The following is a 13662-nucleotide window of genomic DNA, read 5'->3' on the forward strand; positions in this document are numbered from 1 at the left end:
CATTCAGGCAAATGACAGGCTCAGGGTGCAGTGCTGCTGTTCATAACATGAGGTACCACAGTACAATGACCACATTAAAGCTTTTTTACCTGTTCTCTAGCAGTGTTTGTACTGAGTGGGGGTTGAGGGCAGTTAAGCCTTGCTGAAACAGGTGTTGACCCTGGTGCCCTTCCTGGGACAGCATCAGGATGAGCCCAGTTTGTCCTTTCCCACTCCTCCAGCACAGCCCCAGCCACTCTCCTCCTGCTAAAATAAGCTGCTGGGAGCCTTGGCCAATGCTTCCCAGCTCGGGTCTATTTATGTAGAAAGACAGGGGAGATTAACTGAGCAGTTACTTCACCCATGACTACATATTTCCAAAAATACATTGTTCCAAGGATTATGCACAAGGACTTGAATCTGTAGCTTTTATTTTAAAAAGTAAGGCTTTTCTCTCATGCTAAACACAATCAAAATTAGATATAAACATATCTGGTTTTGCAGGTCATTGTGAAATGTTTTCATCATACTAAAAAATGACACAGGACAGTAGCAGTCCTTGGAACTGCCACAAGATTTCACCAAAGGGTCGGAGGGGAGACATTTAAACCGGACAGTCATAAATATGAATTTCTTGGTCATCTCCAACAGATACAATTTTGGACCCATTTCCATTGTATTTCACTCCCCATACCTGCAAATAAGATACACAGGGTTATCAACACAGGACAAAGACATGAATGTGGCAGTTACATTTATTACAACAAGCACAAGAGTGGGGATTATTTGAAATCACTGGTGCAATGACAGCTTGTGCTGTAACAGCAGGTGATGCTGATGGACCAGAGAGGGACTCTCCCAGCTGGGAGCCTGACACTGCATTACACAGTAAAGGTACTTGAAAGAGGCTGGAAAGTTGCATAAATCAAATCCAGCATTTTCACTCTTGCCTATCCTGTGTGGTCCTTTCTGAAAATAGTACCTTACAGTGCAGGAAAGCAAGAGGAGGTGTTTTTCATGCAGACTGACACCTCATACCAGACTGAAGAATGATCTGGTTTATTCTCAGGCTTTTTGGACAGACACCAGTGCAAAACCCAGCAGAATTCAGGTCAGTGTCTGATTTAAGACAGTTACACAAACTCTTCAGTGACATCAGGAGGGGTGAAGGATACCCAGCATGTTAGTGTGGGATTGCAGAAGGGTGTATTGACAACAGGATGTTTGGGGCAATTCTGTACAATGTCTTGCACTAATTCCAAGCTCAGCCTGCCCAACAACTGATACACCTTTGCTTGCCACAAACTTACTGAGAGTACAGACAACAGCCTGAAACAAGAGGGGAATTCAAACTCCACCTGGTACTTCAATATGAAAACTCCTACAGCTGCAGATAACTGAAAAGAAGGTTATCAGCAAAAATGGACTATGGAAGAAAGAGCTCAAATAAAACCTGGAGTCATTTTCTCAGTTAAGTCTTTCTCAGTGATCCATTAAAATAGAACATTGTTCTATTTATCACCTAAAATTTGGACAAAATAAATGGGGAGAAACTTTACCCCTCACAGGTTATCACTGAGCAGTCATTTAAAAAAGCCCCACAGTACTGCAGACATTGCAGGAGGAAGAAGTCCCAGTCAGGGCTGCTTTCAGTCATCTGTGCAGAGAATTCCGTCCTTTTAATTATTTCCCCCCTTACACATGCACAAACTGGAAGTGGCAGGAGTCAGCAGGATCACAGACAAAGGTAAACACAGCCTGGTAAGACTTTTGGCCACTCAGGATTGCCTTTATTTGAGCCTGAAAAACGTTAATTACTTGGAAGAGATTAACCTACACACTTGGAGTATTAGTTCAATATTAAGTATCAAATAATGACAAAAAGCTTCTAAGATTTCAGCAAGGCCAAAGCTGCAGCACCAAATGTGCACACTGTTCTGGGAACACTGACCCAGGGAATGACAGTCATACCTGATCCTGGTGGTCAGAGAAGGTGTGAACACAGGTCCTCGTTCCAGCATCCCAAACCTTCACACTCTTATCAGATGAACTGGAGGAAAACCACTACTGGTCAGTGTTTAAGTAATAGATTAACTAAAGTTTAATACCAACACTGAAAGGTCTCACATGGTAGACACAAGAAATCCTCTGTCACCGCTCTAATACAAAGATGAAGTAGCAAAGGAGTTGCATCTGCCAGGTCCCAGTTACCTTCCAAATACATCTACTGTTCCAATATCTGCAACATGGACATGAAGACTCCCATTTTGAACAAAAAATTCAGACAAGTTCTTTGGATAAGGAAACTTCTGTAACATCCACTTGGTGCCCCAGCTGCTTGAGCTCTTTTAAGAACTAACATTACAGTTCAGGCAGATTAAGGTACTACTTTGTTGGGTTGTACTTTTTAATTCAACAGCAACTTTTTAGCTATTTGAAATCAAACTATTTAGAATCACCAAACCCTTCTGTTAGGTTAGGTGTCCTTCACTTATAAGAAACTACACAGCAGTGGGATGACTGACACTATAAATACAGTTATTGGCTCTTGAGTCTTTTATGTTATTCCATTACAGACCCGCTGCAATTTGTACACATTTACTTTTTATGATCCATCTCCCTTTATAAACAGGAAATAGTATTTTTTTTCAGTAAGCATAAATAACTTAAAAGTCCTCAATACCTGGAAACAAAATGGGTATCATCAGGACAGAATGCTACATTTAAAACCCAGGATCCATGACCACTTAACGTGCCAGCCAGGTTTGCATGTTGCCTGTGGAAAGAACAAATTTTAAAGTTTGGGTTGCAAATTCCAGGGGAAAAGCACCCTGGAAAAGCAACAGGAATGTACTCCAGCTAGTGCAGACAGGAAGGGTTCAACAGAAGGTGAGTTCTGTTCAGCCAAGCTGAACTGGTGTTACACCAGATTCTGTTCTGCACACAACATAAAACCAAGTCCCTGAGATACACTGGAAAACAAAATAGTTTCACCCTGACGATGTCAGAGCAGTGCAGGTTTAGGGGAGTGGAGATCACCAAGATGTGCCTTTTCCTCCCCAGGGTCTTCAGAGGTTTTGCACAATGCAACAGAAATAGGTCATAAATATAATTTCTTGGGTACAGAACTGATGTTTCAGGTGGGTGAACACAAACTCACAGGACAGATACACCATCAGCCTGCTGCCCACAGGGCAAATATAAGGAAGGTGATTTGTTTCCAAGATATGGCTGACATCCACCTACACACTTCTAAAAACTAAGGATGTAGCATTTTATGATTTAAGATTATTTGTTATGTAAAGAAGTCACCAAAAGCTGCAGGGAGTTACAGAGCAGAGGGTGTGATGCACCTTTCCCAGGGTCAGCCTCTCTGGGAGTGTTCTCCTGTGAGCAGAGCCCCCACTTACACGTCGTAGATTTTGATGTACCCGTCGTCGGAGGCCGTGACGAGCAGCTGAGAGTCTGGGGAGAAGGTCAGGGAGCGGATGGGCATGGCATGACCTGCAGTTCAGGGGGACACAGGGCTTAGAGCAGAGCTGCTCCTCACTCCTGGCAGGGCACACCACAGCAGCACTCCCTGCTCAAGGAAAGCAGCCTCTGCAGCCTCTTCAGGCTTCTCCCCACACAGAAAATGGAAATGCACAGTCATTCTCAACTTTTAAGGCATGTCTGCAACACAAGAGTATCTTATTTTTTTCAGCTGTGGATCTTCATTGGAAATTATGTCAGATTTTATAGGATGATTTCATATTGGAGTGGTTGGGGTTTTGATTAACTATACAACTGGGCAGAAACTGCAGGAACATTAAAAGCCCATTTATCTGTTAGAAAAATGCACATCTTCTACAACACAAAACGATCAGTTGTTCTTTAAACCAGCAATAAATTGCTACAGAACTACAATCAGAAGAAAAGCCACATGCATGGCAGTACATTTGGCTTAGCTTGGTTCCCTCTGCAATACCAGAGGGAACTACAGTCTGAGAATTCAGTGAAGCATTCCTTGGCTGTGTCCTCTCAAACAGACCTTTAAGATGCAAGCCTGAGTTTGCAGACTGGCTCTAACATTTTAAGTGGTTGGAGTTAAGAGCACATTAAATAACTAAATACTGTCTAATGGACAAAAATATCAACTCATTTATGCCATGGCTGTTGTGGGTTATTCTGACTTGCATAATTTCCTTTAATTTTGTTGAGGAATGAGGCCAGAGCTCAGGGGTGGCCAGTAACCAACCCTCACCTTCCAGTGTATGCAGCAGTTTGCCAGTTGCAATATCAAAGATGTTGATAATCCCATCTACTGCTCCACTGGCCAGGTATTTTCCATCAGGGCTCTGTAATAAAACACAAATGGTGTGATTCAGCACCTGTGTGCATCTGTGCTGTGTAACCCCTGACATTCTCTTGGCAACTTTGCACAAATAATGATCTCTGCAGGATACCTGGAAACTCCTGAAGACTTCACCTGACAGTATAAGCAAGATCAAAGTATATTTTCCACATATATAGGGGCAGATATGTCACACAGTTTGTATTTGGAACTACCAAAGTATGGCTGTCATTTAGTGTTACGTAAAGTGATAGATGGAAACAAAAATACCCATTTGCAACATTCCACAGCAATAGCAGTTTCATTCAAGAAATTATCAGTTGTGCTTCTTACATAGGCAATGCTAAGGATGAACTTTCCTCTAGTGTCCAGAGAATATTCTTTCTTTCCAGTTTCAACGCCAAAAATGTTGACTTTGCCCACATGGCTTCCTGTTGCCAGGTACTGGGAGTCAGGTGAAAAGGCCAGAGACCAAGCATCAACTGTTGGAAAGAGAAGAGGAATTGTTAGCTGGGGCTGTTCCCAGTTCTTACTCATCTCGTAAGGCATTTAACCCCCTGACTACTATTAATACTCTAAACTCTACAACCTCCTCTTAAGAGAAGAGCACAAGCTCAGGAAAGTTACCCCTTCCATGTAATTATGAAGAACAACTTGAGCTATTTATTTATGTTTAAGGAAAGATTACATTTTCTGGTAAGACCCTGATCTTATTAGACCCTCCTTAACAATAATTGGAGAATTTAAAACTGCTACAGTCAAGTCTAAATTCTTAGTTTTCTCCTGGTACCAAAAGATATTAAAACTAGTGAAGCAAAGCAAAACTGGTTATCCAGCAAAGCACAGAAGCTGCAGGAGAAATGCAGATATGCAAATGCAACACAGATCAACATTCCTGCAACAGAAGGTAAAAACTCACCATTTTTTATAGCAGTACAATGTATTTATCTGGCACAATGTCACTCACAGGTCCTTTTCTAAAAGCTGAATATTAATTACCTAAAACACTGCAAGATTATTTGTAAATTACTCATTGCCAGTGGACCAGTGAAATACTCAGAGTAAGACCTTAGGCCCTGAATTCCAGCTTGGAGAACGTTACCATGGCTAACACTGATAAATGCTCTCACTTGCTCACTCAGGGCTGGATGTGCTGCATAAAGAAGCACCACAGACACAGCTCAAATTCAGTCCAGTGCCATGAAGAAAGTTCAGAGTTTCTTCGTAAATTCATCTGAATAAGCATTTGAATTATTTCTTCCAAATATCCTTAATCAATACATCTGTAAGAGCAAACTGTTTCCATCCCGCTTTATGCACACAGCAAACACCCCTTCTGCCTGTGCCTGGTGCACAAAGCTCACAAACCCACTCAGTTTTGCAAATAAAGGTTAAACCCCCCAGCCCTGCCCAGCGTGCCCAGCAGAGCAGCCCAGCCCTGCCCAGCGTGCCCAGCAGAGCAGCCCAGCCCTGCCCAGCGTGCCCAGCACAGCAGCCCAGCCCTGCCCAGCGTGCCCAGCACAGCAGCCCAGCCTAGCCCTGCCCAGCGTGCCCAGCACAGCAGCCCAGCCCTGCTCAGAGTGCCCAGCACAGCAGCCCAGCCCTGCCCAGAGTGCACAGCAGCCCAGCCCTGCCCAGCCTGCCCAGCAGCCCAGCCCAGCCCTGCTCAGAGTGTCCAGCAGAGCAGCCCAGCCCAGCCCTGCCCAGCGTGCCCAGCAGAGCAGCCCAGCCCTGCCCAGAGTGCCCAGCAGAGCAGCCCAGCCCTGCTCAGAGTGCCCAGCAGAGCAGCCCAGCCCTGCCCAGAGTGCCCAGCAGAGCAGCCCAGCCCTGCTCAGAGTGCCCAGCAGAGCAGCCCAGCCCTGCCCAGCGTGCCCAGCAGAGCAGCCCAGCCCTGCCCAGAGTGCCCAGCACAGCAGCCCAGCCCAGCCCAGCAGAGCAGCCCAGCCCTGCCCAGCGTGCCCAGCACAGCAGCCCAGCCCTGCCCAGAGTGCCCAGCAGAGCAGCTCAGCCCTGCCCAGAGTGCCCAGCAGAGCAGCACAGCCCAGCCCTGCTCAGAGTGCCCAGCAGAGCAGCCCAGCCCTGCCCAGAGTGCCCAGCACAGCAGCCCAGCCCTGCCCAGAGTGCACAGCAGCCCAGCCCTGCTCAGAGTGCCCAGCAGAGCAGCCCAGCCCTGCCCAGAGTGCCCAGCAGAGCAGCCCAGCACAGCCCTGCTCAGAGTGCACAGCAGCCCAGCCCTGCCCAGCGTGCCCAGCAGAGCAGCCCAGCCCTGCCCAGAGTGACCAGCAGAGCAGCCCAGCCCTGCCCAGCCTGCCCAGCAGCCCAGCCCAGCCCTGCTCAGAGTGCCCAGCAGAGCAGCCCAGCCCAGCCCTGCCCAGCGTGCCCAGCAGAGCAGCCCTGCCCTGCCCAGCGTGCCCAGCAGAGCAGCCCAGCCCTGCTCAGAGTGCCCAGCAGAGCAGCCCAGCCCTGCCCAGAGTGCCCAGCAGAGCAGCCCAGCCCTGCTCAGAGTGCCCAGCAGAGCAGCCCAGCCCTGCTCAGAGTGCCCAGCAGAGCAGCCCAGCCCTGCCCAGCGTGCCCAGCAGAGCAGCCCAGCCCTGCCCAGAGTGCCCAGCACAGCAGCCCAGCCCTGCCCAGCAGAGCAGCCCAGCCCTGCCCAGCGTGCCCAGCAGAGCAGCCCAGCCCTGCCCAGAGTGCCCAGCACAGCAGCCCAGCCCAGCCCTGCCCAGCATGCCCAGCAGAGCAGCCCAGCCCTGCCCAGCGTGCCCAGCAGAGCAGCCCAGCCCTGCCCAGAGTGCCCAGCAGAGCAGCTCAGCCCTGCCCAGAGTGCCCAGCACAGCAGCCCAGCCCAGCCCTGCCCAGCATGCCCAGCAGAGCAGCCCAGCCCTGCCCAGCGTGCCCAGCAGAGCAGCCCAGCCCTGCCCAGAGTGCCCAGCAGAGCAGCCCAGCCCTGCCCAGAGTGCCCAGCAGAGCAGCCCAGCCCTGCCCAGAGTGCCCAGCAGAGCAGCTCAGCCCTGCCCAGAGTGCCCAGCAGAGCAGCCCAGCCCTGCCCAGCATGCCCAGCAGAGCAGCCCAGCCCTGCCCAGAGTGCCCAGCAGAGCAGCCCAGCCCTGCCCAGCGTACCCAGCGCAGCAGCCCAGCCCTGCCCAGCGTGCCCAGCACAGCAGCCCAGCCCTGCCCAGCGTGCCCAGCCCAGCCCTGGCCCCTCACCAGGCCCAGCGTCGATGGATTTGATCTGCTTGCCGGTGTCCAGGTCCCAGAGGCGGATGTGGGCGTCGAGCGAGCTGGAGGCGGCCACGGCGCCCGTGTGGCTGATGTCCACTGACACCACGCCCAGCTGGTGCCCCTCCAGCGTCCACTGCAGGTCCAGCTTCTCATCATTCCTGGGGGGAAGGGAAGAGGAGCCAGGCACGGACAGCTGGGGGACTGGATGGGCCCCAGCCCCACACAGAGCACAAGGACACCCCACATTCCTCCTTTTGGTTCACGCAAGGGTCGATCCGAGTCCACCCATGGCATGTGAAGAGTGATGCACAAACTCCCTGCCCCTGAAGAACTCACCCACCAACCCTTTACCACATTCCTGCAGACCAGGTACTTCCCCCTCACTCTGTGAGCCACCCCCCCCAAGGCTGTGGGGCCACAGGGCCACAGCTCGTGTCAGCACAGCCGGGCAGGTTTGTCACCACCATAGCCAACCTGACCCCAAAGTGAAGTGCTTTGCCCAAGAGACAGAATAACTTCCTTCCACAAGCACTTCCATGAGCATTATCAGGATTTTTTGAATCTTTTTTTAATAACAAAGCAAGGTGTCATTTCTTGTTTTACTGTATTCCAATTATTCCCTTCACCCATCTCCAAAGTGTCTCGTCAGAAGCTGCATTTCTCCTTCCCTGGTTTAGGAACACATCAGGCACCGTCCGACATGCAAAGCCTGATGTGCACTGCCAAAGGGGGTCTCATTCCCTGAAGAGCAGAGCCCACCAGAGTGCTCCCCTCCAAAAGCAAGGGCACCCCAGTGACCTTCTCCTGCCCAAGACCAGCTCTGGGTGCCAGGCCACCCCTCCCCTGCTGGAACTTCTCACAGCCCTGTGGATCTGGGAAGTTCAGGACTGACTGCTGAACCTCCATCCTGACTATCGCCAGGGCTTAACTTGTTCCCCGGGAGCACTCACCACTTCCACACCTTCACCAGGTCATCCAGAGAACCAGAGATCACCGTTTCGGAGCCGTCATTCTGGTTTTTTCCCCAGGCCACCGACCAAATGGCATCATCGTGGGCTGGGAGGGAGCACAGGCACAGGAGTTAAACCCGGCACGGTCCCCGCTGAGCAGAGACAGCAGCAGAGCTGGCTGAGGCCGAAGGGCTCACTGCGCTGCCGGCAATGCTGGCCTGTCCCAGAGCCCGTGCGGTTCCACACACTGTGTGCCAGCGGTGAGTGCCAGCGCTGTGTGCCAGTTCTGTGTGCCAGCGGTGTGTGCCAGCGGTGAGTGCCAGCGCTGTGTGCCAGTTCTGTGTGCCAGCTCAGTGCCCAACGCAGCGCGGCCATCCCGGACCGCCCCGATGGGCCTTCACAGAGCCCAACCAGGCCGTGTGTCACACGCACCTGCCCCTGTCCGCTCTGACCGCCCCACTGCACCACCCGCGCCCACTCACCTTGCTCTTGCTTGAAGAGAATACCGTACTGGAAAGGAAAAACAATTGCTGTTACACAGGAGCAGCCACAAACAGGCGGGGGGAGCCGGGCGGGGCCGCCACTCACCTGCGCGCTCATCTCACACACAGCGCGGCGGGGCCGGCTGGGAGCGCCGCGCAGCGGTGACGTCACTGCCGGCCTGAGCGCCCCCCCGCGCCGCGCTGCTCTCTAGCGCCGCCCTGCGGCCGGGAGGCCCCCCTGCCCCGCGCGGTCACAGCGAGGGACGGGCAGTGGGTCTGGCTGATCCCATCGATCCATCCATCCCTATGGGACACTGGATCCGGCTGATCCCATCGATCCATCCATCCCAATGGGGCAGTGGATCCGGCTGATCCCATCGATCCATCCATCCCTATGGGACAACGGGTCTGGCTGATCCCATTGATCCATCAGGGACAGCGGGTACGGCTGATCCCATTGATCCATCAGGGACAGTGGGTCCGGCTGATCCCATCGATCCATCAGGAACAGCAGGGCTGATCCCATCGATCCATCAGGGACCGCAGGTCCGACTGATCCCATCGATCCCATCGATCCCATCATGGACAGCAGGTCCATCCGATCCCACCGATCCATCCATCCCTATGGGACAGTGGGGCTGATCCCACTGATTCATCAGGGACGGCAGGTTCATCTGATCCCATCGATCCATCCATCCCTATGGGACAGCGGGTTCGTCCGATCCCAACAATCCCATCGATCCATCAAGGACAGCGTGTCCATCCAGGGCAGCATTGATCCATCTATCCCTGTGGGACAGCATCAATCCCTCCAGGGCGACATCAATCCCTCAGGGATGGCATCAATCCATCAGGCACAGTGAGGCTGATCCCATCGATCCCCCAGGGACAGCAGGGCTGATCCCAGTGATCCCTCAGGGACAGCAGGGCTGATCCCATCGATCCATCAGGAACAGCAGGGCTGATCCCATCGATCCCTCAGGGACAGCAGGGCTGATCCCAGCGATCCCTCAGTCCCAGGGATCCCAGGGCAGCTCCTTCCAGCAGTTTCAGAGAAGGAACTCCACCTGATGTCCAGCCTGAGCCTCCCCTGGCCCAGCCTGAGGCTGTTCCCTCTCCTCCTGTCCCTGTTTCTGAGCAGAGTTCCCTCCTCCTGGCTACAACCCTTGTCAGGGACTTAGAGAGAGCAATAAGGTCCCCCTGAGCTTCCTTTTCTCCGGGCTGAGACCTCAGCTGATCCAGAGAGGAGGTTTCCCTGCCACTCAAGTGTTTCAGACTGAAAAAAAAAGCTATGACTTTTTTAGAAGCTGAATTTTTTCAAGTTGCTGCCTCTGCTTGAGTTAGAAGTGGAAAAAAATGTCAGAATTAAAGTTCAGGAAAATAAATCAGATTCCCTGAGGCTTAAAATTAAAGACAAAGGATCAGTGGTCTTTCACAGCTTTTAATCAGTTTTCATGTGTATACAAAGCTCTTTGAGATCAATAGAACTTGTTTGAGTAAGCAGAGTAACAACTAAAACAGGAATTCTGAATGTATCTTAACACAGTTCTGCAGTCAAGAATGAAAATCTGGGTAAAACTCTTACACATAATTACAGACTTTTACATATAATTACAGAATCCTTAGTTCTCTGATTAGGTTGAGCTTTGGGAAGATTTTAAGGCATACTACTTTAATTCAGAAATCCTCTTTTTCTTGTTAGTAATGACGCAATGGTAAAGGTTTTTCAAAAGTAAGAAAAATTATTCTCTTTCTGTTTCTTACCAGGGTTCTTCTAAGAATTCTTCCATTTAAATGTGTACTTAAAATGTAATACTTTCACCTTATGTTCAATCAGGATTTAGTTGTGCAGTTCTGTATAGAGTTCTGCAGTTCTGTAACTCAATCTTTGACAGACGAAGTGTTTCTAATCCCTCCAGAGTTTTCACATCATGCAGAGTTCTGCTTTCTAAACACTGGTATTTACTTTGTGCACAGAACACCTTAGACCTTCATGGGAAGGGTTGTTACTGTTCTCCTGTGAGTGCAGAGTGAGACTGTGTGTTATTTCCTGCATCACTCATGACACAAATCTGTATTTGTTAGAGTGAAAGCTGATTAGATGCTGCTTTGGTGCATCAAGAGGATAATCTGAAGCAAAGTGTGCCACATGTTTGATTTACAGATAAACTGGCTGCTTGGAAAAGTAACTGAAAGTGTGTTTCTGTGTGTCTGTCCCTGTTCTGGAGCAGCAGCACGTGCTGTGTCTGGGGGTATTTCCAGCCCTAATCACAAGAATGCTTTGGGAGTGCCTCTGTGTGTTAATGACAGTTTTAAAACCACGTTACAAGGGCAAAACCTGGCATATTAAAAGCCATTATGATCACCCTCATATTGTGCTCACACATAGAAGGGAATTGGGCTGAGACTTTGGATGCCACATAAACATCCCAACAGGCCCTTCCCAGCCCAAAGCCCAGTGGCAGAGGGAGGGTACACTGAGTTCCAAAGCCATCAGGCTGAGAGCCACTGTGGGCTGCTATTGCAATGCGAGCTCAGAGCAGCACTCACAGCTCAGCACCTGCCCAGCCTCACACACAGCACCAGTGCCAAGCAAGCCTTGATTTATTAGGGTCTTGGAGACACAGGAGCCTCCATGTAGCAGTGAGGCTCAGTAATTAACTGGGAGCTCTGCAGGTACTCCAACACTGCAGCATTCAAATGTCACACATGTCAACTTCTCTCCCTGCTCCACACTAAATAATTCATCTGCTAGTGGGGTTGAGAAAAATGAGAATGGTATTTAAGTTATGTGTGGTGTGTGCAAAGTGGGTAAAACACAAATATGTGTTTTTGTGCTATCAATGTCAGGGCACAGGAGTGTCAAAAAGGGACTGTGTAACACTGTACCTGCTGGGGGCTGGATTCAATGCCAGGCCCCTTTCAGGACCGATCCATCAATTTTGGGTTTGATTTTCCATCTTCGGGTTCAGTGAGGGATCAGCCACAGAAACCTGCAGGCACTGCAGAAACAAAGGGTGGCTTCTCACAGAGCACAGAGTCTGCATGCAGAGACATATATATAGATGTATATCTAGATCTGTATTTGTATTTCATCTGCCCGTTGTGGGGCAGCAGCAGCAAGAGCATCTCCATCCCCTTTCCAGGAGTAACGTATTGGCATTTACAAGGAAAGATTAATCATTCCACATCCCTCTGTGTCCAGGGACTCTGAGCAGCTGTGGCAGGAGCCAAGGATTCTCTGCTTATGCTACCTGATGTGCCTCTAGGAAATCATCAAGGGACTGCGTTCCTGGGAATGAATTCAAACAGCATTTGCACTGTTTGCTCTCTCACTTCAGATCTCTGTACCCTCCATGAAGTCGCTCCCAGCACATACACCTTTTTTGTACAGCCTGTGTCAGCATTGTAGTGCATTAATGTTGGGGCAGTTGAGGCAAAACCAAGAGCCATGGAAAATCAATCAGATCCTAACACAGTCTTCAGTTCCACTTTTGAAATGAGACCAGTTCCTTGCATGCAGATTTGATGAACTTTCAGCTTTTCTGGTTTTCCTCTGCTCACTTATTTCTTTGTTTATGTTTTTATTTTAGCTGCTCTCCCTTTTCTTCCCTTTTCTTGCAACTTCATTGCTTCTTCGTGGATAGGTTTGTCTTTCATGGTCTCAGGCAGCTAAACTGGGATCTAGAGTCAAATATAAAAACCTTCCTGAAGTTCAGAGAGGTTCAAATCAAGGCTTTGCTTTAAAAAAAGCTCTTGTTTTATTTCCAACAACACCCACTGTAAAGGCACTGCGTGTTGCAAGTGATGGCACCACACCCATCAGACTTTATAGGATACAGAGCTGGAACTACAGTCACATCTTTAGTCCCAGGGCTGGCCAAAACAGGGAAATGATGTAATGGAAAAGGTCTTCTTCAAGACTCTGAAACCAAGTCCAAATATTAATGACATTCTAGCCCTATGAGCTAAGGAAGGATCATTATCCCATTTCACAGAAGGGTGAAATCTGAAGCAAGATGACGAATTTAGTCAGTGGTAGATCGAGGAATGGAACCTGTTTCTCAGCCTCTTGGTATATGCTCTAACTCAGTGTGCACCTACACACTGACACTGCTCTAAGCTCACATTTAATACAAAATGGTTTCACTAGCAAGAAAGCAAGTATTTCAATGTATTCACTCAAGAAGCAGGGAAGAGTACTTGGGACAGACAAAAATGGAAAGAAAAATCAAAACTGCCAGGGAATCAACCCAACAGGAATGAAATTAACACTTGCAGGAACAGGTGTTTCCCTGCTGGCACCTTGCAGGTCCAGCCCAAGGTGTCCTGATGGAGTTCTGCTCAGGGGAAGGCACTTCAGAATGGATGAGGTTCCTTCAGAGTGGAGGAGGTGGACAGAGAGACTGGAGTGAATTAGGAGCTGCTTCTGGGAAGAAAAGAAGAAAATAAACAATTAAACAAATAAATCCTAAGAGCTAGATTCTCTCCTCCATGGAAGTGACCTTATCCCCACTGTAACCTGCAGAGAAACCAGAATGGCTAGATGTAATTACAGGCCTTTTAATCTCTTGCTTATGGCATGTATAGTTCAAAGGGAACATTTCGGAGCACAGTTGTTCTGAAAGGAACAGTAAAATAAACAAATAAAAAGCAAAAGTCATTGTTCTCCATGAGAGATTTTCTAACAATTGGTCTG

General features: G+C 49.6%; 1 protein-coding gene across 1 annotated transcript; it reads right to left on the minus strand.

The window, feature by feature from the left end:
• Positions 1-393: 393 nt before the first annotated feature.
• SKIC8 (SKI8 subunit of superkiller complex) lies at positions 394-9129 on the minus strand. Its single transcript, XM_071568656.1, has 10 exons — positions 9070-9129; positions 8964-8991; positions 8482-8587; positions 7517-7689; positions 4646-4794; positions 4223-4316; positions 3390-3483; positions 2663-2755; positions 1951-2029; positions 394-673 (listed from the first exon to the last, which is right to left on the minus strand). Exons 1-10 carry the CDS (start codon positions 9079-9081, stop codon positions 584-586), a joined length of 918 nt encoding a protein of 305 aa, XP_071424757.1. The 5' UTR covers positions 9082-9129; the 3' UTR covers positions 394-583.
• Between the last annotated feature and the right edge of the window lie 4533 nt (positions 9130-13662).

The sequence above is a fragment of the Pithys albifrons genome, chromosome 13 (assembly GCF_047495875.1).
Source record: "Pithys albifrons albifrons isolate INPA30051 chromosome 13, PitAlb_v1, whole genome shotgun sequence".
NCBI lineage: Eukaryota > Metazoa > Chordata > Aves > Passeriformes > Thamnophilidae > Pithys > Pithys albifrons.